Raw genomic sequence first — 24109 nt, 5'->3', positions numbered from 1 at the left:
ACAGAAACGTTAATATAGATAGTTATTTTAAGAATTAGCAAGTTAAGCCTTTTAACAAGTCATAAATTAATAAATAAATCTTCAGCGCCACTATCTAACAGCGCGTAAACGGATATTCCATTAACATAAACAAGTAAAATAAAATATTACTTAATAAATTAAAAAAAGATAAATTCTAATCCTATTTTTATAACGCATAAGCTAAACCTTTCAGGTGGCGTTAGTTCCTGAAGCTTCTTTAGTTTAAATTTTTAAGATATTTTTCTAAAATATCAACCCATTTATTCCAATTACTTATTTCCGAAGGAAATAGTAAAAGTATTTTCTAAATATTATATTTAAAGAATAAACTAGTCTTACAGCTACTGTCCAAATATTTTTGTTAATAGTGTTTTTTAAAATTTTTCCAATTATAAGTATAATATCAGCATCCGGAACACATCTATTCGAAAAATTGGATGATTTTACTTATTTTTCTAGCTAAGTCAAGACAATAAGGATAACTTATACATTATACCCATTCCTTCATATATTTTATACAAAGGCATAGTTTTTTATAGAATAAGGCATAAGCTAATTCATTACAAACGTTACACTTTTATCATCAATAAGGGAGAAATCTATGGACAATAGAATAATATTCAGTGTTCTAATAACATCCGTAATTCTAAAAATAAGCTTGGTAATCAATATAATAGTCGGTATTATTAAAGAGGTATTTATCTTAGTATTTTTTTATTTGGATTTAAGTTTTAAAAATAAATTTTTCTGGGTATTTCGTGCATTAAGGATTTTGAGTTTTGTTATACTATTCAATTTCTAGGGCTATGGCGTAATCAGTGTATGTGTACTAATCGTTGTAGCATGAGATGTATAAATAGAAGTTATCTGAGTAGAGAGAATATTCCGCCGTCTGTCGTCTTTAGCAAAGGTGGTATAATATTTGGTTTTTTCGAATTCTTCTTATAATAAAGAGTTCATCTAACTTTTCGAAACAATCAGCAAGGTCTTAATTATTAATTATTATATAATATTATTTTTAATAATCAGCATAAAGTTCTCCGTAGAAGTTTGTGTTAATATAATAAAGGGCCTCTCGATATGAAATAAAGTTAGACTATTTTCTATCTCAGGCGAGATTATATTTTGTATATTTAGAAGTAAACATATAGTAATAGTTAAGATATTTAATATTCTTATATTCGCTTCTTTTATTATACGTTTCTTTCTAAATAGAGGTTAATTGATAATAGTTAATATAATAAATCTACCTTTTTTGGAGTAAGGGGGTTTCTAAAAGTACTTTTATCACAAAAAATAGGAGAAAATAACTATCGTTATTTTAATTAGAAGTAAGTAAAGAGATAATAGATTCTAGGTTAGGAAATTATTCGTATACTTTAAAAAAGTTGAGAAAGGTAAAGATTATTTACCAAGTCTAATCGTTTAATTCCTTAGAGGGAGGAATAGTATATAAAGATTGATAAGTTATAATTTTTAAATAAATTTTAACGTTTTGTAATTCTGGGTTAGATTATACGAAATATATATACTAATATCTTTTATTTTAGTATGTTTAGAATAGTTTTCTATTAAGTTATCGTTTATAAGAGATATATTACTTTTCAGCTAAGTTTTACCAGAGCCAGTAGTATTCTTGAATAGTAGGAAAGTAAGAAATATTAGGAAAATTAATAACGATCTTTTCCTTAATATCCTTTTTAATAATAGATTCGGAAGTATCTATCTAATTATTTAAAAAAGTTTAAAATATAATTTTATAAAATATTTCGAAGAGTCGTTTCTAAACTTCCTTAAACAACTTTTTTAAAGAAGATTATTATATTATTTTAAAATCGACTGTTTTCTTAAGTACTAGTGGATTTTTTGAGGTTTAAGTTATATAACAAAAATTTTGGTGTTATTATATATTATTTTGTTAGTTTTCGAAGCAATTTTTAGAGAAATGTTCCGATTTATTATAAGTTTAGTATAGTAGAATATTGAATTTTAATCCCTTAAATTCCTTATTATGTGAATATTTATATTATATCGTATTGAGATCTATTAAAGTAAGATTGAAAGTCTTATTTAGGTGTATTTATTCGTTATTCTTTTTCTTTTATTATTTTGTGTTGTTATTATTAAATTTTTTTTGGAATTTTCCTTTCCCGTAGTTATTATTTTTACGAATATTAATTAAGTAATTTACTTAAGTTTTGAAATTAATATTATTAATTTTAATAGCGTATTATTATATTTCTATATGATTTATTAGGGAGAGTTTCTTATCTTTATGTTTTTTTTCTTGGATAAGGATATATTATTAGAATTTAATTTTTAGTCTTTTGTGGGCTTAATAATAAAGGTTATTTTTGTCTTATTTGGTGAGAATAGTAAGTTTATTAAATTCTTAAAAATAGTTTTGGGTAAAATTAATTTGTTTGAGAGTTCTAATTTACTTTCTAGTTTTTGAAACTTTATTATCTTTACTGTATTATTATTGGAGAAAGGTGATAAAAGTAGTGTAATTAATTATTATCTTGATAATACTGACGTCTTGTTCTTTAAGTTTTTTATTAGAAAAGTAATTTTAATAAGTGATATATGTTTGGAGGATAGTTCCTTCAAGATATATCCTTGCGAAAAAGATCTTAATTTTGTTATTCAAAAAACGTCCTGTTTGGAGCATAAAGTAAATATCGAGCTGTTAAAGAAAGTGATTAAGTTTTTTAGGCATGTTATTGAATTTGGTAGGGTCGCTGATTTTTAATACTTTATTAAGTTCTTTTTTGTTACTCTTTATTGCTTTGTTAAGTTTTTTAAATTTGTTAGAAGATTAGGTGGAGTGATGTGTGCTTGATTAAGTGCTCTTAGACTAAAGTGTTCTGTCGAAGAGTTTATATACAGGGAGTAGCACATACAGGGTAACTAAGCTAGTCATATACAGGGTAAGTAGTAGGTATATACAAAGTAAGTAGTAAACACATATAGGGTAATTAGTTACCCTATATCTGGTAAGGTCATATCGAAAGTAAGATATTCTGATATTTCTATTAAACCTCTGTTCGGTATAAATAAGGTTTCTTAATATAAGATATACATCTTAATTACATTTACTTACCGCTAGTATTAAACTAATACAACTTTTAATACCGTTTCAACAAATGTTGTTACCCTCGCACTTTGGGCAACCTACCAAATGGTAGAATCTATAGGAGGGGTACTCCTAAGGCACATGTCCATCTTTATGGTTAGGTGGTTAGTCCTAACAGCTTTAGGGCTAAACCTTCGCCGTTCCAAGAGCAGAACTATAACTATAAATATGCTTAACTAAGCTTAGACCTTTGTATTAATCGTAGTTATTCATGCCTTATTAAAAACCTTTCTTAATCGTAAAACCACCTTCGTGGGTGGAAATCATTAAGATAAGGAAAAGAGTGCATGTTTTACAAAAGCCTTAAGCTTATTACAATTGCGTGCTCCTGGTGTTTAAGCTTCGCCAAAGGTTTGGTCAGATCGTCTGCTAAGTTATCTACAGATAGGACTCTTTCGATCTAAAGTTCCCTTTTCGTATACATGTTCCTAACTAAGTGGTATTTAATGTCCACATGTTTTGTTCGGTTATGCTGCTTGGGGTTGGTAATCAATGACTGTGCAGCCGTGCAGTCAAGCCGTAGGATTGGCGGCTTTCGAAGTTGGATTCCTGCTGTCTTAATCAATCGTTCTAACCAAATGGCGTCTTTGGCTGCTTCGGATGCAGCTATGTATTCGGCGTGCCATGTGCCGTCGGCCACAATAGTTTGCTTCTTGGATTTCTATATGATCAGACTCTTGTTCAGAAACCACAGGTGTCCCCCAGTTGACTTCCTGTCATCTAGGTCTCCTGCTAGGTCTGAGTCTGAGTAGCCAAGTAGCAGATTCCCTTGTTGGTTTCCTTCTTGATTTCCGCCCAGTGTTAGTCCCAAGGACTTAGTTCCGCTTAGGTACCTTAGTACTTTTCGTGCCGCTTCGGCGTGTACGGTTGTTGGTCTGGAGTTGTATTTGGCTAGCTGTCCTACTACGTAGGCCAGGTCTGGTCTCGTGCAAACCATTAGGTACATAAATTGGCCGTTTAGTTGTTGGTACCACCGGATCGCGTCGCCGGTTAGAAGTTCCCCGTCGTCGACAGTTAAGTTGCGTTCCATAGGGACTTTTGTGGGATTGCACTGGTCCATTCCGTAGCGGGTGAGAATTGTCTTAATAGATGCGGATTGGCACAAAGTGACCGTTTCCCTTTGACGGTCTCTTTTGATCTGGATGCCTAGGAAGGTTTTAGCTTCTCCTACGTCAGACATTTCATACTTAGCTTTCAGGGCCTTCTTGATTTTCTCCATTTTGCCTTTGGTCCTTGTCGCTATGAGAAGGTCATCTACGTATAGAAGAATCAGAATTCCTTCTACTTCGTTGATGTACAGGCTCTTGTCGTCATCGCAGGGTATAAATCCTAGCGTCTTTAGAAAGGCATCGATGTCTGTGTTCCAGGTTCTGGGTGCCTGGCGTAGTCCGTATAGCGCACGTTTTAGCAGAAGAACTGGTCGTTTGATCCTTTTGGGAATGTGCTCATAGTAGCCTTTCGGGATTGTCATATAGACCTCTTCCAGTAGCCTAGAGGTTAAGAACGCAGTCTTGACGTCCAGTTGGTGCAGTTCCATGTTGAGTATGGCCACTATGGTTATGAAGAGTCTGAACGTTGCTAGTTTGGCTACGGGGGCATACGTATCTAGGTCGGTTCCAGGTTGCAGGTCACCTCGGATTACCAACCGTGCTTTGTACCGTACAGGCACGTCCTGGGTTTTGATCTTAAACACCCATTTTGAGGCGAGAGCCTTGTGCTCTTTAGGCAGGTCTGCTATTACAAAAGATTCATTAGCCTTGTGTGAATCAAGTTCTTCTTGGATTGCCTTGCGCCATCGATTCTTTTCGATGCAGTTTATAGCTTCTTCATAGCTTTGTGGCTCCCAGTCAGAGGCAATTCTACCCTGGGTTGTCATGAGTGCCCATTTTCTTACTGCGCCGTCAACACGGTCGCTTTGGGTCACTTCGTTGGGGGCCGCACCCTCCAACAGCCATCCTCTGTTGGCTCTACGTCTCTTGACGTGCTTGACTCTATGTGATTCAGTGTAGTCGCTATCAGAGGAACCTGACGTACATTCGTCCAGGTATGCGCCTACGGCAGGTTTATTCCTGCTACGCAGCCGAGAACCACTCTGGGCGTCCCCAGGTGCCTTCTCGCTACTGCGCGGTTGCTCGCGGACAACCTGTTTGGGTGGCTCCAAGCATTCGCCTGCTGCGCATGCAGGCTTGCTGGTTATAGTCAAGTCTTCAGCTGAACTACTTGGCCCACGAGCATCTCCACAACGGCTTCCACTTCTCCCACCGGCCGCTGGGATTTCTGTTCTCTGCGGACCAACATTGCCGTTGGCTGGGCCAGACAGTGGTTCGTTTGGGATCTCAAATCTCACACGGCGTTTAGCCGGAGCTGGTATTTCAATATGGCTGAGGAATTGTCTACCTCTTGCCTCACCTTGGTCTTGTACCACAGGTGGCTCTATATGCGAGCTTGCGGGTTCACTTGTATTCAATTTTGGCAACGGTCCTTGATTTATGGTACTACTCAAACGACTTTCGGTCGGAGCTGGGTCTTCATATGCGCGCTTGAATCTGGAGGTTCGGTTGCCTGGTTGGTTGCCAGCGCCGTTCCTCAGCCGGTAGTCATGTTGCATGATTTCTCTGGCTAAGCCGCTCTTGCCCGGGAATACATCCTCTTCCCATTTCAAGTTCTTTTCGTTGTGAAACCCTGTTCCGTTCCAGATCTTATAGAGAGTGGTGCTGTCTTTGACATATCCCATAAACAGACATGGGCTGGCATGTGCAACGAACTTGCCTTGTCTCTTCTCCTTAGGTACCCAATACCACGCCAAACAACCAAACGGTTTCAGGTGGGACAGATCCGGTGGATGACCGTTTAGGACTTCGTACGGCGATTTTTCATCGGGTAGCCCTGCAGATGGTAAACGGTTCTTTAGGTAGGCAGCCATAACTATGGCTTCGCCCCAGAAAGAGACAGGTAGGTCTGCTCTGTGAAGTATGGCGGTAGCTATAGCCACCAGGATGGCCATCCATCTTTCAGCTACGCCATTAGAATCTTGATGCCAGGGAGGAGAGGTCTCAAGCTTAATCCCGTTCCGGATCAATAAGCCTTGAAACTTCTGGTTGATGTACTCTCCCGTTCCATTGTCACAGCGGAACTTAAGGATTTTGCTAGGTCTTCCTAGCCATTCTCTCTTTTCAACGTGTATGATGACGGATTCGAAGCTGTCGCAGACGTCGATTTTTCTTTCCAGCGTCTCAACTTCCGCCCATCTAGAGTGGTCTTCGATAAAGACTACGAAGTAGCTCTTGCCGCCTTCGGTCTGCGGTAGTCTGCCCGATAGGTCACTGTGAACCTTCTCCCAGGGAGTGGAGCTCCTGGGTTGGGCCTTAGTGCGGTTGTAGGTCCGTCGCATTTTGGCTCGGATGCAGACCCGGCAGGCTGGTAGGTTTTTCTCTCCGACCCAGACATTCGGTGCTAGGCGTTTCATTAATTTCTTCTGAGCCTGGTAACCGATGTGGCCAAGCCTGTTGTGCCATAGCATGAATTGCTTAGCGTCTTCGCTTAAGGTCGCTTGGCTGTCTGGTTCAGGAGTGACTTCCTCGTTCGGCGTTGGATTAAGATTAAACACATCAAACTCTGCGTTGAGCTCCTCCGAGTTAGGATTTTCTTCGTCAATGGTTGAACTGGTTAACATGGCGGTTGGCAGAATTTTCCATTCTGTTGACGCTATGAGTCTGTTGGTTTTGCGCTCAATAATGTGCGTAGCGTCTCCAATCACCGTCATATAACCAGCCTTCCAGAGGGTGTGTGTGGATAGGAGCTTGCGAGCTATTTTGGGAACCCATAAAGCAGGTACGCGGAGATTTGGCTGAATCTGTGCCATTCCTCTCCCAAGTGCGTGGATGTAGGCTCCACTGGCTGTGCTGATAGGCAGTGGTTGAGGTAGCATTCGATAACCGGCTAGGTCTGTCTTTTCCATAGTGTAGGTGTCCGTTGCGCCGGAATCAACTAGCCAGCCATTACCTAGGGTTGTGACTCTCCCACCTTCTTCGGTAGCCATGTGACCATAGCGGTCTGTAATTTCAAAGTACTGATCGAGTTCCTCCTGCTCCTCCTCAGTAATTTCCTTTTGAGTTTCCGCCATTTGCGCTTCCCTAGCTCTTCCTCTTCTCTTGGCTTCCCTATCCTTTCTGCGCTGCTCTGCTTTCTCCTTTATAGGACAGTTGAGTTCAAAGTGCCCATATTGGTTGCAATAATAACAGCTGTCTTCGTTTCCTGCGCCATTTCTCTGATTAGAATGGTTTCGGTGATTCCCTCGTCCTCTACCCCTGCCTCTCCATTTACCCCCTTTTCCTCGGCCTCTACCCCTGCTGGAATTCCTATATCCTTCAGGAGCGCCTTTGGGAGTTCCTCCGGCGTAATTGGCTTGGGCGGTGGAATCCTTCATACGGTTAGGGTGTGCCATTTCTCGAGTCTCAACTTCCTGAATGATTTGCTGAACTTGATAGGTCGTCATATCTGGATTGTTCCTGATCATAGGCCAAATAGTGTCAACCGTGGGTTTGTATAAGGCCGGTAACCCTAGCAGATATGCGTCTCTGAGCACATTGTCGGCTATCATGTACTTGGTACCGACGAGCTGTGCCTGAATGGTTCTTAGCCTTCCAAGCCAGTCGGCCTGTTTCTCATTTGAGATTGGTTCCATCTTGAAAAAGGAAATATGCAAGCTGGAAGCCATGCTGAAGTTCTGAGTTGGGGCGTAAGCCTTGTTGAGCTCCTCCCACAGTTGAGCTGCAGTGGCCGGTTCGGAGTAAATTCTCTGCAGCGAGTCACTGATGCAACAGGTGAGAAGGGCTAATGCCTCCCTCTCTCGTTTCTGCCAGTTCTTGTGGTCCTCGTTTGGTACAGACGTAAGGTAACCGCGACGTGGGTCTTGTTGCATGACTGTCCCCTTGATTGTATGACCGTCAATAGTATACAAGCCTGAATGTTCCGATTGAGCTTCTGTGTCTGAGGTTTCGTCGTCTTCTTCGTCTTCAGACTGACTGTCGGCTTGAACTGGTGCCCTTGAGCCTGACGCTCTGGAGGCTGTTGCTTTAGAGGTTGTGGCTCTAGTGGTTGGAGCTTTGCTGATCGATCTTCTGGTTTGTCTAGTAGGTTCACTTGCAGAATTTGCGACCTTGATGTACAACGGTTTGAAGACTCGTTTCAATTTTTCCGGTTCTTCGTCTTCGCCAGTTACGGTTCCAAGCAGGTCGGTACGGCTTATTAGCCGCATGAACTGTTCCTTCCATTCGTGGTGATTGGAATCGGTAAGTCGAAGGCAGATTCCGTATTTGCACTTATAGTGAGTAACAGAGCTGTACTCTTTGGAGTTATCGATTTGTTCTAACATCGTGAATGGTTGTAGAATTGAAATTAGTTTCTGTCGTGGTGCAGATTGTAGCTATGCCGGGCTCATAACCTGTTAGAAGATTAGGTGGAGTGATGTGTGCTTGATTAAGTGCTCTTAGACTAAAGTGTTCTGTCGAAGAGTTTATATACAGGGAGTAGCACATACAGGGTGACTAAGCTAGTCATGTACAGGGTAAGTAGTAGGCACATACAGGGTAAGTAGTAGGCACATACAGGGTAACCAGTTACCCTACGAAGTATACGTTGTTAAATCTCAGCGCTGAGCCGTATCAAATCCATACAAATGAATTATGGTCTTGGCAAAAAAGTCAGCGCTGAGTCGCAGCGCTGAGCCGTATCGCTTAACTTACTTAAAATAGTATGGTGAGGTTGTCAAACACCACACAAAAACATTTGTGTTGGGCGTGTTGCGAGGTTGACAAACAGGTGGACAAACAGGTGGACAGGGCAGACGACAGACAGACAGACGGAAAGACAGACAGACAGACAGACGGACAGATGGACGGACAGACAAGTAGACAGACAAACGGGTAGGCAAACGTACAAGCAGACACAGGTAGACAGACGACAGACAGACAGACAGACAGACAGACAGGTAGACAGACGACAGACAGACAGACAGACAGACAGACGGGTGGATAAACAGACGGACGGACGGATGAACAGACAGACAGACGAGCCGACAGACAGACAGACGGACCGACAGACCGACAGACCGACAGACGGAAAGACAGACAGACAGACAGACTACGAGGTATAAGTTGTTGAATCTCAACGCTGAGCCGTGGCGCTGAGCCGTATCGCTTAAATTACTATAAAGAGTAATCTCTAAGTTGGGGTCTTGGCATAAAATATTCAGAGTAATCTTTTCAGCGCTGAACTGTTTCGCTTAAATTACTAGTAGTACTTCATCATATTCAGGGGTAACTTCATCATTTACGTTCTCCGCCAAAATCAATTGACAATTTTTTTCATCACTTCGACACAATTTCAATGGCGACCTTAACTTTTCAACCGATATCTATAAACGACGAATTTTTATACATTCCGCAATGGACAGTTTTATTTTGTATTTCTCATCAACATGTTTATACATCAATCAATATCGTCGAACACTGCTATCGACGGCATAAAAATACCATCACGATCGAAAAACGTAAAAAGTTGAAAGAATTTTTGCAAAAAATTAACTCGCCTGATCGATTTATTCTTCCTCAACCGTTTAGTGGAGAAGACTCTTTATCACCGCAACCGTATTTCAAACAGTCAACTGAATTTGCCTGCCGTCATTGTCATTACAAAGGACATAATTGGGAACGAGCAAAAAGGCATTTACATCAAATTCATAGTTATAAACGGGACCCTCATACGCCGTATACAGCTAAAGATGATTTTGAAGTATATCAAGTTCAAACCGCTTGCGCTCAAGATTCCTCTCCAATTTGGTGGCGTATCAATCAAAGCATAGTTGAAAATCAAGCAATCAACTCGAGTGCTTCAATAGCCGTCGCCCGTCAAGTTTCTAATCAGAATTCTGAACGAAATTGGTTAAGCATAACTAATCGACTATTAAACGCCAGTCATGCAGAACGTCGAAGATTGATAATCAACGATCAGTCTGCAATAGACATCAGTCCTTGGGATAACAGAACCGGTTATCTTGCACATGTTGACGGCTTAGATCGATCAGAAATGGCTACCGTTCTCAAAATTCCAAATCTCAAAAATAGTTCTGATAAAAGCGAACTCATACTGACTCGGCTTTGCAATATAAGTCATATCTGTATGGAAGCTACCAGACGGTCAACCGCTTATAGCGAGCTGATAGAATGGAAATATCGAGCTTTTAACAATCACACTTCTCGCATATTAGTCAGCGCCGAATCTAACAAGCTAAGTTTAAAACCGCTTAGACACATCCAAGCTAAAACCGCTAAAGAGTATTTTAATGTTTGGGCTCAGTTCTTATGTTATATTTATCGAACTAGAAATGGTTTTCTTTTCACCGATCGTACTCAATCACTATTTGTTCTGAATTCTGAGCAGATTCAGTGGATCGATAATTTAAACGAACAACTAAGCCACCCACAATACGATATCTCGCTAGACAACCCGGAACTGTTCCTTCAAAATCCAATCAGAGTTACAACTTTTATGCGGGACAGCCTAATAGCTAAATGTTTTTTCGCCATGACCTCAACTTTTATTGAACAGGAGTATCAGTTCAGTTTTTTGGAATGTGGTCTCCTTTCGTTTAGCGCACTCAAAAATTTTAGACCCGGCGGTTCAATCATGACGCCCGGAGAAGCTTCGACCTTTCTCAGCAAGATTATTTATTGCTGTCAATTGATAGTTATCGGTTATATTTGGTCTATCACTCCTAATGACGACATTGTGCTGGATGAGCTCACAAACTTTCGAGAAAAATATATGCTGAACCATACTAGAACGCCTTTAGGCGAACTACAAAGTCAGCGAGCTTTAGCCCTGCATATCAATCGAAATCAACCTTCAATGCCAGCTACGTATTGGGTGGATGGCGACGTGATTGTGCATCAAGATATAAAATTGAAGATCAATAAATTGGAAGGTTTCGTTAGATCTTTAACCGAACGGGTAATAAAAATCTGGAATCAACTAGTCTTTAATATAACCGTTCCCGATCTTAATCTTAGAGATTACGGGACGGTTTCAGAAAACATGGCAAATCGCAACGCAGCTTACAACAGCTTAACTGATGAACGCGGTCAAATAAGAGATATTAAAGATCAATTCTTGCAGAAGTTTCTTGTCAAGTTTTGTGATGAGAATCTCAGCGATGAGGATAATTTCAACAATTTATTCACCACGGCCTGGGTGACCTCCTACGAGCACACGATTGAGGAATTTCTAGGTTTGGTACTGCTTTTGGTTCACATCTGTGCTGGACAGCCAGCTCGTGGCACTGAAATTCTAAGCACTCGTTATTCCAACACCCAAACTCTGCGAAACTTGTTCGTTTACGAGGGGACTATTTTGATTAGCATATGCTATCACAAAAGTCAAAGCGTAACCCAACAACAAAGGTAAGATTCTTCGGATTTCACAATATAAACTCAGTACGTAAAACTAATTAAAATCAGATATGTTCATCGCAGTCTGCCCCCACAACTGGGTCAAATGGTAGCCAACTTTTTGGTTTTCATCATACCAATCCGCTATTTGGCCCTCTGGTGGACGCTTCACACGCAGAACCCAAACGAATCAGAGAAACAGGTGACAGCTAAAGCCAGCCAAGCCTTGTTTCTAACCTACCTCTGGGCGAGACGGGAAGACAAGTGGCATAGTTCGGAGTTAAGCGACCTGCTTAGAAGAGAAACCGTAAAATATGGCTTGCCCGAGCTATCCATTCAAAGTTGGCGACAAATAAGCATTTCTATTGCCAATCGCTTGTTTAAAGCTCACCACAAAGCCATGGATTTTGAAGGTGATGACGAGTTTGAAAATGAAGATGAGATAAACGGTTTTGAAGAATCGAATCCTTGGGATCAGCTAGCCTCTCATTCCACTGCTGTAGCCGAAAATCGTTACGACGTGCGGCTGGACATAGGGTATGCTAAAAGCGAAAAATCACTAATAGAACATGTTCAAGCCTGCAGAGCCTGGCAGAAATGGTTGAAAGTCGATCAGCATCACCAATCATATAACACTAAAATTCATGCCTCAAGAGCCGGTTCCAAACACGTCAGAAGCGAATCAGCTGAACTGATTAGCGGTCAATCTAAAAAATCGCTCAAAACCCTTGCTGTACAATTTCGCTGGTCTATGACTGCAGTAGATATGCTCATGTGCTGTCTGTTCAAAACCAAAGATCCCCAATATCGAAGCCCGCAGCAGAAATTGGCTCTAGAACATATTGTAACCGGAACGACCCAAATCCTAACGATCCTGCCAACTGGAGGCGGCAAATCGTTGCTCTTCCAGCTGCCTACTCTTCTGGAACGTGCCAAGCACACGGTTGTGATAATTCCGTTCAAAGCACTTCAGGATGATATCATGATAAAATCCTCGGAATTAGATATACCGTGCAGTCTTTGGGATAGTGCCAAACCAAATCAACCTTTGCACAATCTGATTTTCGCCAGCTTGGAGCATGTCAGGGGTTCCAATTTTCATTCCTTTTTGCAGCAATTGCAGGCAAATCAGATCCTGGATCGAATAGTTCTGGACGAATGCCACTTAACTCTGACGGAAGATGTGAGCTACCGACCCACGTTGCTGATGTTGAACCAATTGCGAACCTATGCTGTGCAGATGATATGCTTAACGGCCACTCTTCCGGTAGCCGAGGAGCCCCGATTCCGTCGCCTTTTGAGTTTTGAGAAAGATCAACTTGAAATCATCAGAGCGTCCACCAGCCGGTTCAACCTCAAAATTCAATGCACGGCCTGGGGCAGCTGGAAAGAGAGTCTTTTACTGACCAAACAAGCCCTGAAAAACTGGGCAAAAGTCGATCGAAACCGTGGCAGACGGGCGGTCTGTTTCGTCAATAATAAAAAGTTAGCTGAAGAACTCAGCAGTGATTTAGGATGCCTGCACTACCACGCGAGTATAAGTGATAAGAAAGAAGTATTTGAACGGTGGCGTTCAGGATCCGAACCAGGCCACAAAATTATGATATCAACGGCGGCTTTGTATCAGGGCGTGGATTTGAGCAACATTAATTATGTGGTGATGCTAGAACCACCCAGCTCTATTTACCATTTGGTCCAAGCTATGGGTAGAGGCGGTAGAAATGGCAAACAGGCTTGCATTCTCATCATAATTCCCACAACCTGGCGGCTTAAATTTTTACCCGAAGCGGACACTTCTCAAGCGCTGCTGGAAGAATTCCTAACCACCGAGAATTGCAGGCACCTGGTTCTAAGCAGCGGTATGGATAACATGATGGAACGCTGCAACCTCGACGAACCTAACCAGATCAGCTGTGACAACTGCGTCAGATCCTCAGCTTATAAACCAACCTGGTTCGTGAGCGATCTGCCACGTTCGCGCAAAGACAGCTTGCCCGTTGCGAAGGTAATCCAATACAAGACCGTTGCGACCGAGGAACTCTCGACTTTAGAATCTGTTGCTCAGAAGCAGCTCGCCACTGGGGTCAACTTGGTACGCAAAGAAAAAGTCACTCAGCAGGAGCAGTTACAAAATTTCAAAAAAGGCATTGTTCAGTTCAAAAGTGTATGTGCTATTTGCTACGCTGATAAACTGTTATCCAAACAACCTTTAAAGGGGCGAGAGGTTCATAGTTTTGATACTTGCAAGCAAAGGTTCAATTTTATGGATTCGAGGAATGCTTTTTTTAAATTGGAGTCGAACGGTTCGTGTTACCGATGCTGTCTCCCGGACGAAATTTGCGATAGAAACGAGGGCTCCTGCTCTGAGCGGTATAAGGATGCGCTGCTGCCTTTGTGTTGGTCCGTGTTTTGGTCATCAGAATATAATGAGCTGCTCCCATCAGAAACTCAAAATCTAGATGCTAATAAATTCATGAGTTGGCTAGGCCAATCTTACATGTTTTTAGGCATGCGCAGTTGCAATGCTGTTCGGCTAGCGGCAGAGGTCATAGAGGCAAGCATCGGTGGGAATAAGGGTATATAATCAGTAGCCAGAATGTTCAAACTTTTCATTAATGCAATGTCTTCATTTTGTTTGATAGAATTTTATTTCCATCAATATCAATATTTAGTTCGCCACTTTATCGCATATCACGTCATTGCGCGTTAAAAGTCAGTCATACTATTCACACTGTAGGCCGCTTAGTAACATTCCAACAGTTAACTGTTTACCAGCATCCTGCTCGCGCAGGGAGGCACTTATTAAGTTACGGATTATTTTTTTAGGTAATCTACCAGCGTCCTGTTTACACAGGGAGGTATTTACTTCCGATTAACCTGTCTTTGCTTCGCTGCGGAACAGCTACTGGACCCACCCGCCACGTTGAGGCGCAGGTTATGCGAGGGGAAGGCCCTGTTGAACAGCGCCCCAGCACATGCAAAATCAACAAAGGATCTACATAGCTGTCAATTTATTTCTATTCACTTTGGAGACATACATTCCCACTTCCAACCTGTCCATCCATATGGCGCGCGATTGGCCTGCTATACCCGTCCATTCACATGGAGCGCGGCTAGCTTTCTACTCAAGGATATCTAAATCAAATTTAACATCTGTTGCACTTTGCAGCGCAACTTCAGTCTTGGGAACCAAAAATCAACCAACCCGACCGGATCACAGCAGCCGTTCCAATTTCTTTTCATTTTTTTTCTCCTTTTCCTTATTTCCTTTCCACCAGCTGGTTGGGACAGCTGGTGAAGAGGAGGAATAAAGAGGTGTTCCCATTCGATTTTCGAAACCTATGAAACCCTCGAAATTTTGATAGCAATGATTCTGTTGCGTGCCGTTGCAACTCCGTTCGCCGAAGCGTTCGAGACCCCCAGAAACCCGCATAGCAATGATTCTATTGCGTGCCATTGCAATTCCAGCCAACAACTAACTTAGTTAATTGCTGGTAGCGCATCATAGCAATGATTCTGTTGCGTGCCATTGCAACCCCGTCTGCCGAAACATCCGAGACCCTCAGAAACCCTCATAGCAATGATTCTATTACATGCCATTATAATCTCGCCCGCCGAAGCGTGCGAGCCCTCCTAAACGCCCCCGTAGCAATGATTATGTTGCGTGCCATTGCAACTCCGCGCGTCGAAACGTGCGAGACCCCCAGAAACCCTCTATTTTAGGAAGGGGCAGAACGACAAGATCCCAACAATCCGTCTAACGAGCCTAGCGAGCTGTATCCCCATCAGTCCCGATTCACTGCCCCCTTGTAGCTTAACCTAGACCACGTCCCAACCGCGGTCTATACACTAGGCTCAGTTGGCTGTATCCCAAAAGAATCTAGTGAGGTTTAGCCCCCAGCCAGCAATTAACCAAGTTAATCGCCGGTAGCGCGAATGGTTATGCTCCAAAAGTACAAGTATAAATGAACTAAAAATATTGTATTTGCTACTGTCCAACGAATATGCTTACTGCGAAGAACTTACAATCCACTGTTGCCGAACGAGGCTTTGGGGTCGATTCCCAAGCTCATGCTGGACTATAGCTGGCAACTGAGTACCGACCAGAGACCTCTTACACTGGGTGCCCCCTCGTTCGGAACAGCTAAAAGCAGCTCAGTTGCAGAACAATCAATCGACGCCGGCTAATCACACACTTCTTCGAACCGTTGCTAGTTCAAGATCGAGCTGTAAGACCCTATAACGCGTTCAAATTGAACGGCTTTTCAACTCTGGTACTAACCGTTCGGGGTATTCCGAGCGAGGCCTTGAGGTTAATTCCCGAGCTCATGCTGGACTATAGCTGGCAACTGAGTACCAACCAGCGGCCTCTTACACTGGGTGCCCCCTCGTTCAGAACAATCGGAAACAGTTATGTTGCAAAGCAACAAACCAACGCCGATCAATCACACGCTCCTTCGAACCATTGCTGACTCAGAGTCGAGTAGTAGAACCCCGCAGTGCGTTCGAATTGAGCGGGTTTCTAACTCTGGTACTAACCGCTCAGTACCCCCGACGCGCACATAGAAGTTAATTCCCCAGACAATCCACTGGACTATAACCGGCAACTGAGTACCGGCCAGAGGCCCCTTACGTGTCGCGCCCTGCGCTCCAGAGGCGGTGCGGTTGACAACGAATTGTCAACCGCACCCGTCAGCAGTGGGAAGCAGCTGAGCCGTTGCAAAGCAATCGGCCTAGCCGACGCCCACCAATCTCCCGCTCTTTCAAACCGTTGCCGGTTTGGGGCCGAGCGGACTTTAGCCCCGTAGTGTGTTCGAATTGAACGGGTTTCTAACTCTGATACTAACCGTTCGGGGTGTTCCGAACTAGGCCTTGAGGTTAATTCCCGAGCTCATGCTGGACTATAGCTGGCAACTACGTACCAACCAGCGGCCTCTTACACTGGGTGCCCCCTCGTTCAGAACTAGTATGCAAAGCTCCCTGGAAACTGCCGCAGCTGTTACCGGTTCAAACGCCTTGCGTACTCTATACATGAACCTATCTTAGCTTCGCTTTGCAACTACTAAACTCACCCGCCACGTTGAGGCGCAGGTTCTTCGAGTGAGGAAATTAAACTGGTTCCCAAAGCAACTTTTAAGCCGGCTAACCAACTCAGTTGCTTTTTGTACCGTAATTCATACCGTTGTGATTACGTTACCTGTCTAGTCAGCGTATTAAGTTGACTGTATTCTATATCGATTCGGTTGCATTTTATACCGATACCCGCACTTGCTTGGTTGCCTTTTGTATCAGCTTGATTGCTTTCGGTATCGATACTTATATCAGCTTAGTTGTCTGCCGGATCAACTTCCGTTGCCTTCCATGCCAACTTATTCCTTGCCATCAGGGATTTGGTTTACAGTTCTGCTTTGATCATAAGCATTACTTAATAGCGGAGGCCTTCGCTTTTTCACCTCTACAGATCCTGCGATCTGGTAACTTGCCCAAAGTGCTCGATGAACAGCGTTTGCTGAAACTGCGCAAATTCGTGCACCACTTTTCTATTGACGGTAGGCAAACGTGACCACAATAAATTTCTCCAAAAATTTTTATGGATGTCACATCAAGGGTAATGCCAATTTCTTAGTCACAAAGATCTTAATTTATACAGTTCTGCCATAATCATAGGGGGTACCCTTAGGTCTGAAGCTTTGAAACTTCCCTCCCTATAGATTCTGCCACCCTTCATGTTGCCCAAAGTGCCCGAAGCACAGCATTTGCTGAAATTGCACATTTTATTGCACCAGATTTGTACTGACGGTAAGCAAATGTGACCAACATGAAATTTTCAATTGTTTTATGTAGTGATGTTTTAAATACAACAGAAGATAAATTATTTGCCCTGTATGTGGCCGACTTACCCTGTACGTGACGACTTACCCTGTATGTGACCGACTTACCCTGTATGTGATCTACTACAACTTACCCTCTATGTGACTTAGTTACCTTGTATATAACCCAGTTACTCTGTATGTAACTTAGTTATCTTGTATGTGACCTACGGCTTACCCTTGATGTGGCCTAAGACTTACCTTTTATGTAGTCTACGACTTACCTTCTATGTAACTTATTTACCTTTTATGTCACCGACGGCTTACCTTGTATGTAACTTACGATTTACCCTTTCTGTGGCCTACGGTTTACCCTTTATGTGGCCTACGGCTTACCTTCGATGTAACCTACGACTTACCCTTTATGTGGCCTACAGCTTACCTTTTATGTGATTTATTTACCTTATATATAATCTACGACTTAATAGCTTATAACTTAACCTTTATGTGGCCTACGGCTTACCTTCGATGTGACCTACGACTTACTCTGTATGTGACCTACTGTATGTGGCTTACAATTTACTCTCGATGTGACCTACGACTTACCCTCTATGTGGCTTACGGCTTACCCTGTATGTAGCTTACAACTTACCCTCTATGTGGCCTACGGTTTACCCTCGATGTGACCTAAGACTTACCCTCTATATGACCTACGGCTTACCTTCTATATAACTTAATTATCTTTTACTCTATATGGCTGATAATTTACCCTCTATATGACTTATTTACACTTTATGTGGCCTACGACTTACCCTGTATGTAGCCTATAACTTACCCTATATATGACCTACGACTTACCCTCTATGTGGCCCTGTTACCCTGTATGTGGCCTACGGCTTACCCTGTATGTAGCTTATAACTTACCTTATATGTGACCTACGACTTACCTTCTATATAGCCTACGACTTACCCTCTATGTGGCCTACGGCTTACCCTGTATGTGGTTTACGATTTACCCTCTATATGACCTAGGGCTTACCCTCTATGTAACTTAGGGCTTACCCTCTATATAGCCGAGTTACCCTGTATATGGCCTACGGCTTACCCTGTATGTGACCTACAACTTACCCTCTATATGGCCTACGACTTACCCTCTATGTGGTCTACGGCTTACCCTCTATGTGGCCCAGTTACCCTGTATGTGACCTACGACTTATCCTCTATGTGGCCTACGACTTACCCTCTATGTGGCCCAGTTACCTTATATGTGGCCTATGGTTTATCCTGTATGTGACCTATAACTTACCCTCTATATGGCCTACGATTTATTCTCTATGTGACCTACGGCTTACTTTCTGTGATCTACTACAATTTACTTTCTATATGACTTAGCTACCTTGTATATAACCTAGTTACCTTGTATGTAACTTAGTTACCCTGTATGTGACCTACGACTTACCCTTGATGTGACCTAGGACTTACCTTTTATGTAGCCTACGACTTACCTTCTATGTACATCAGGAAAAAAACATTTTTCCATCCTACCCATTCTAGCAGGGGGGTTTTCATCGCGGTTTTTTCTACTATGTAATTAGTTCAAGAAAAACCACAACAAAAATAAGCGAATTTTAAACCAATTATATAGCTTAAAAATACTGAGATGGCATAAGATGGAGCGCGATGGAAACTCCCCTGCTAGAATGGCAGGATAGAAACATATTTTTTTCCTGATGTAACTTATTTACCTTTTATGTGACCTACGATTTACCTTATATGTGGCTTACAATTTACCCTCGATGTGACCTACGACTTACCCTTTATGTGGCCTACAGCTTACCCTTTATATAACTTATTTATCTTATATGTGATCTACGATTTACCTTTTATGTGACCTAAGGCTTACCCTCTATGTGACTTACAACTTACCCTCTATGTAATCTAAGGCTTATCCTCTATGTGGCCGAGTTACTTTTTATATGACCTACGACTTATTCTCTATGTGGCCTATGGCTTATCTTGTATGTGACTTACAATTTACCCTCTATGTGACCTACGGCTTACCCTCTATATGACCTACGGTTTACCCTTTATGTGACCTAGAGCTTACCCTCTATATGACCTACAACTTACTCTTTATGTAATCTAGAGTTTATCTTTTATGTGGCCGAGTTATCTTATATATAGTCTACGATTTACTTTGTATGTAGCCTATAACTTACTTTATATGTGACTTACGATTTACTTTTTATGTGGCCTATAATTTATCCTTTATATAGCTTAGTTATTTTATATGTGATTTATGATTTATCTTTTATATGACCTATGGTTTATTTCGTATGTAGCTTATAACTTATTTACGAAGTATTGATTGTTGAAGTTAGTATCTAATTTTAACCTACGAAGTATTAGTTGTTGAAGTCAGTGTCTGATTTCAATCTGCATAGTGTAAGCGAGTTGTGGTTTTGATAAAAAAATCAGCACTGATTTCAAGCACTGACTTTATTGCGCTTTTAAGTAAATTAAGCGAGAATAGGATTGCTGCGTAACAAAGAGAATTTATTAAAACACAGGTTAGTAATCAGTTCAGCTAATAACCAGGCCCATAACCAGGCTAGTACAAACAGACAGACAGACAGACGGACGGACAGGTAGACAAACAAACAAATAGACAGACAGGTGAACTAACAGATTGACAAACAGACAAACAAGTAGACAGACAGGTAGATAGACAGACAGGTAAGCAAACGTACAAACAGATACAGGTAGACAAATGACGGACAGACGGACAGACGAACAGACGGACAGACGGACAGACGGACAGACAGACGGGTGGACAGACAAGTGGATAAACAGACGGACAAACAAGTGAATAGACAGACGGATGAACAGACAGACAGACAGACGAGTAGGCAGACAGGTGAACTAACAGATTGACAAACAGACAGACAAGTAGACAGACAGGTAGATAGACAGACAGGTAAGCAAACGTACAAACAGATACAAGTAGACAGATGACAGACTGACAGACAAACGAACAGACAGACGGACAGACAGACAGACAGACGGACAGACAGGTAGACAGACAGACAGACGGATGGACGGACGGACGGACAGATGGACAGGTGAACAAATAAACAGACAGGTGGATAAATAGAGAGATGAACAGACAGATAGACAGGTAAACAAACAAATAGATAGACAGACAGGCAGACGGGTAGACAGATAGGTAAACTAATAGATTGACAAACAGACAAACAAGTAGATAGACGGGTAGATAGATAGACAGGTAAGCAAATATATAAATAGATATAAATAAACAGATAATAAATAAATAAATAGACGAACGAATAGACAGATGAATAAATAAATAAATAAACAAATAAATAAATTAATAAATAGACCAGTAAATAGACAAGTAAATAGACAGTTAGAAAAATAAGTTAATAAATATCTAAATATATAAATAAATTAATAAATAAATAGATATTTAAATATTTAAAAATTATTATAATAAGTATTTGATTTAAAAATTGAAACTAATTGGTAGGTTTATTCGATATTAGGCCTAATATTAATTTTCTGATTAGTCGAAAGGGCGGTTCGGTCCCTGATCGGGAAAGTTTAATAGTAATAAATATTTTAAGACTTTGGAAATTGGAACTAGGCCTGATTCTAATTTTTTGATTAGTCAAGCGCGCTTGTTAAATACTACAAAAAAACATTTGTGTTGGGCGTGTTGCGAGGTGGACAAACAGGTGGACAAACAGATGGACAAACAGACGACAGACAGACAGACGAAAAGACAGATAGACAGACGGAAAGATGGAAAGACAGACAGACAGACGGGTGGATAAACAGACAGGTGGAAAAACAGACAGACAGGTGGACAAATAGACAGACAGGTGGACAAATAGACAGACAGGTGGACAAATAGACAGACAGGTGGACAAATAGACAGACAGGTGGACAAATAGACAGATGGATAGACAGACAGGTAAACAGACAAATAGACAGACAGACAGACAGACGGGTAGGCAGACAGGTGAACTAACAGATTGACAAACAGACAGACAGGTAGACAGACAGGTAGATAGACAGACAGGTAAGCAAACGTACAAACAGATACAGGTAGACAGATGACAGACTGACAGACAGACGAACAGACAGACGGATAGACAGACAGACTGACAGACGGACAGACGGACAGACAGGTAGACAGACAGACAGACAAACAAACGGAAAGACAGACAAACAGACGGGTTAACAGACAAACGGACGGACGGACGGACGGACAAGTGGACAAGTGGACAAATAGACAGACAAGTGGACAAATAGAGAAATAGACAGACAGATAGACAGATAAACAAACAAATAAATAGACAGACAAGCAGACGGGTAAGCAAACAGGTAAATTAGTAAATTAACAAACAGACAAACAAGTAGATAGACGGGTAGATAGATAGACAGATAAGCAAATGTATAAATAAATATAAATAAACAGATAATAGATAGATAAATAAACAAACGAATAGACAGATGAATAAATAAATAGATAAACAGATGAATAAATAAATAAACAGATAAATAAAAAGATAGATTAATAAATAAACAAGTAAATAAACAGGTAAATAGACAGTTAAAAAAATAAGTTAATAAATATATAAATATATAAATAAATTAACAAATAAATAAATAAACAGATATTTAAATATTTAAAAATCATTATAATAAGTATTTAATCTAAAAATTAAAACTAAGAATTATATATATCAAGAAAAAAACATTTTTCCATCCTGCCATTTTAATAAGGGAGTTTCTATCGCGCTCTATTTTATACTATCTTAATATTTTTAAGTTATATAATTAATTTAAAATTCGCTTATTTTTGTTATAATTTTTCTTAAATTAATTATATAGTAGAAAAAACCGCGATAGAAACCCCTTTGCTAGAATGGGTAGAATAAAAAAATGTTTTTTTCCTAATATATATAAATATATTATTATTAAATAATAAAGTAATAGTTAATTATTAACTGCTAACCGCTAATTATTAATTTATTAATAATTAATAGTTAAAGTAATCGCTAATCACTAGTTAAATATTAAAAAGATATTAATAAAATATAAAAATAATAGTTAATAAAAATATAAAATAAAATATAAAAATAAAAATAAAAATAAAAAATAACAATAAAAATAGAAAATATAAAATATAAAAAATAAAAATAAAAATAAAAATATAAAATAAAAAAAGTAAAATATAAAAATAAAAATAATTATAATATTTTTAATATCAAATTTAAAATAGATATAAAAATTAAAATATAAAGATTATAATAAATATAAATAGTTATAAAAGTTATAAAGTATAAGGCTATAATGTCTATCAAAGCCTATTAAGGGTACTTAAAATATGATATAATATATCTTAAGTAATAAAATTAACTTAATACTTAGACTAATACTTAAATTATTTAGTGTTGATTCGAGTCGTTATTAGAAAATAGCTATATATATATATTTTATATATATAAGGAAGGACGTTCGGAGAATGTTTTTTTAAGATTATATTATAGTAGTCTTATCTATTTGGCTCGAGACTTATCGAAGGTAGTTGTAGTTTATCGTGTATTATTATATAGTATTTCGGATATTATGTTTTTATAATACTACTTTAAATGAATATTACGATTTCTTAATACTATATTTTGTATGTCTAGAACGATTGTTTCCTGATACTACTTTTGTAGATCTAGGGCGAATGTCTAAGAGAGCGTTTTTTAATTGGTAGGTTTATTTGGTATTAGGCTTAGTACTAATTTTCTGATTGGTCGAAAGGGCAGTTCGGTTCTTAATTAGAAAGGTTTAATGGTGATAAATATCTTAAGACTTTGGAAATTGGAATTAGGCCTGGTTCTAATTTTTTGATTGGTCGAGCGCGCTTGTCAAACACCACAAAAAAACATTTGTGTTGGGCGTGTTGCGAGGTGGACAAACAGGTGGACAAACAGACGGACAAACAGACGACAGACAGACAGACGGAAAGACGGAAAGACAGACAGACAGACGGAAAGACAGACAGACAGACAGACAGACAGACAGACAGACAGACAGATGGACGGACAGACAGACAGACAGACAGACAGACAGATGGACGGACAGACAGACAGACAGACAGACGGGTGGATAAACAGACAGGTGGAAAAACAGACAGACAGGTGGACAAATAAACAGACAGGTGGACAAATAGACAGACAGGTGGACAAATAGACAGACAGGTGGACAAATAGACAGACAGGTGGACAAATAGACAGATGGATAGACAGACAGGTAAACAGACAAATGGACAGACAGACAGACAGACGGGTAAGCAGACAGGTGAACTAATAGATTGACAAACAAACAGACAAGTAGACAGACAGGTAAGCAAACGTATAAACAGATACAGGTAGATAGATGACAGACTGACAGACAGACTGACAGACAGACGAACAGACAGACGGACAGACAGACAGACAGACGGACGGACGGATAGGTAGACAGGTGGACAAATAAACAGACAAATGGACAAATAAAGAGATGGACAGACAGATAGATAGGTAAACAAATAAATAGATAAACAGACAGGCAGACGAGTAGACAGACAGGTAAACTAATAGATTGACAAACAGACAAACAAGTAGACAGATGGGTAG

At 40.3% G+C, this 24109-nt stretch overlaps 2 protein-coding genes across 3 annotated transcripts; one reads left to right on the top strand and one right to left on the bottom strand.

Annotated features, from left to right (window-relative positions):
• Positions 1 to 3818: 3818 nt before the first annotated feature.
• DFL_003146 (uncharacterized protein) lies at positions 3819 to 8531 on the bottom strand (the record flags this gene model as incomplete). 2 transcript variants are annotated; one of them, XM_067632042.1, is made up of 2 exons in its annotated part: positions 7966 to 7990; positions 8047 to 8531. In XM_067632042.1, the coding sequence occupies 2 exons, from the start codon at positions 8529 to 8531 to the stop codon at positions 7966 to 7968; spliced, it is 510 nt and encodes a 169-aa protein (XP_067490351.1). The 2 variants fall into 2 exon arrangements, with proteins under 2 accessions (XP_067490350.1, XP_067490351.1); XM_067632041.1 differs by having other exon boundaries at positions 3819 to 8531.
• A 2720-nt stretch (positions 8532 to 11251) lies between these two features.
• Positions 11252 to 13842, top strand: DFL_003145 (uncharacterized protein; the record flags this gene model as incomplete). Its single annotated transcript, XM_067632040.1, has 3 exons — positions 11252 to 11616; positions 11689 to 13768; positions 13837 to 13842. 3 exons carry the CDS (start codon positions 11252 to 11254, stop codon positions 13840 to 13842), a joined length of 2451 nt encoding a protein of 816 aa, XP_067490349.1.
• Between the last annotated feature and the right edge of the window lie 10267 nt (positions 13843 to 24109).

Source organism: Arthrobotrys flagrans (assembly GCF_004000055.1).
Source record: "Arthrobotrys flagrans strain CBS H-5679 chromosome Unknown unitig_0, whole genome shotgun sequence".
Taxonomy (NCBI): Eukaryota; Fungi; Ascomycota; class Orbiliomycetes; order Orbiliales; family Orbiliaceae; genus Arthrobotrys; species Arthrobotrys flagrans.
The sequence above is the reverse complement of the archived record's forward strand: the minus strand, read 5'-3'. Positions and strand labels throughout refer to the sequence as shown.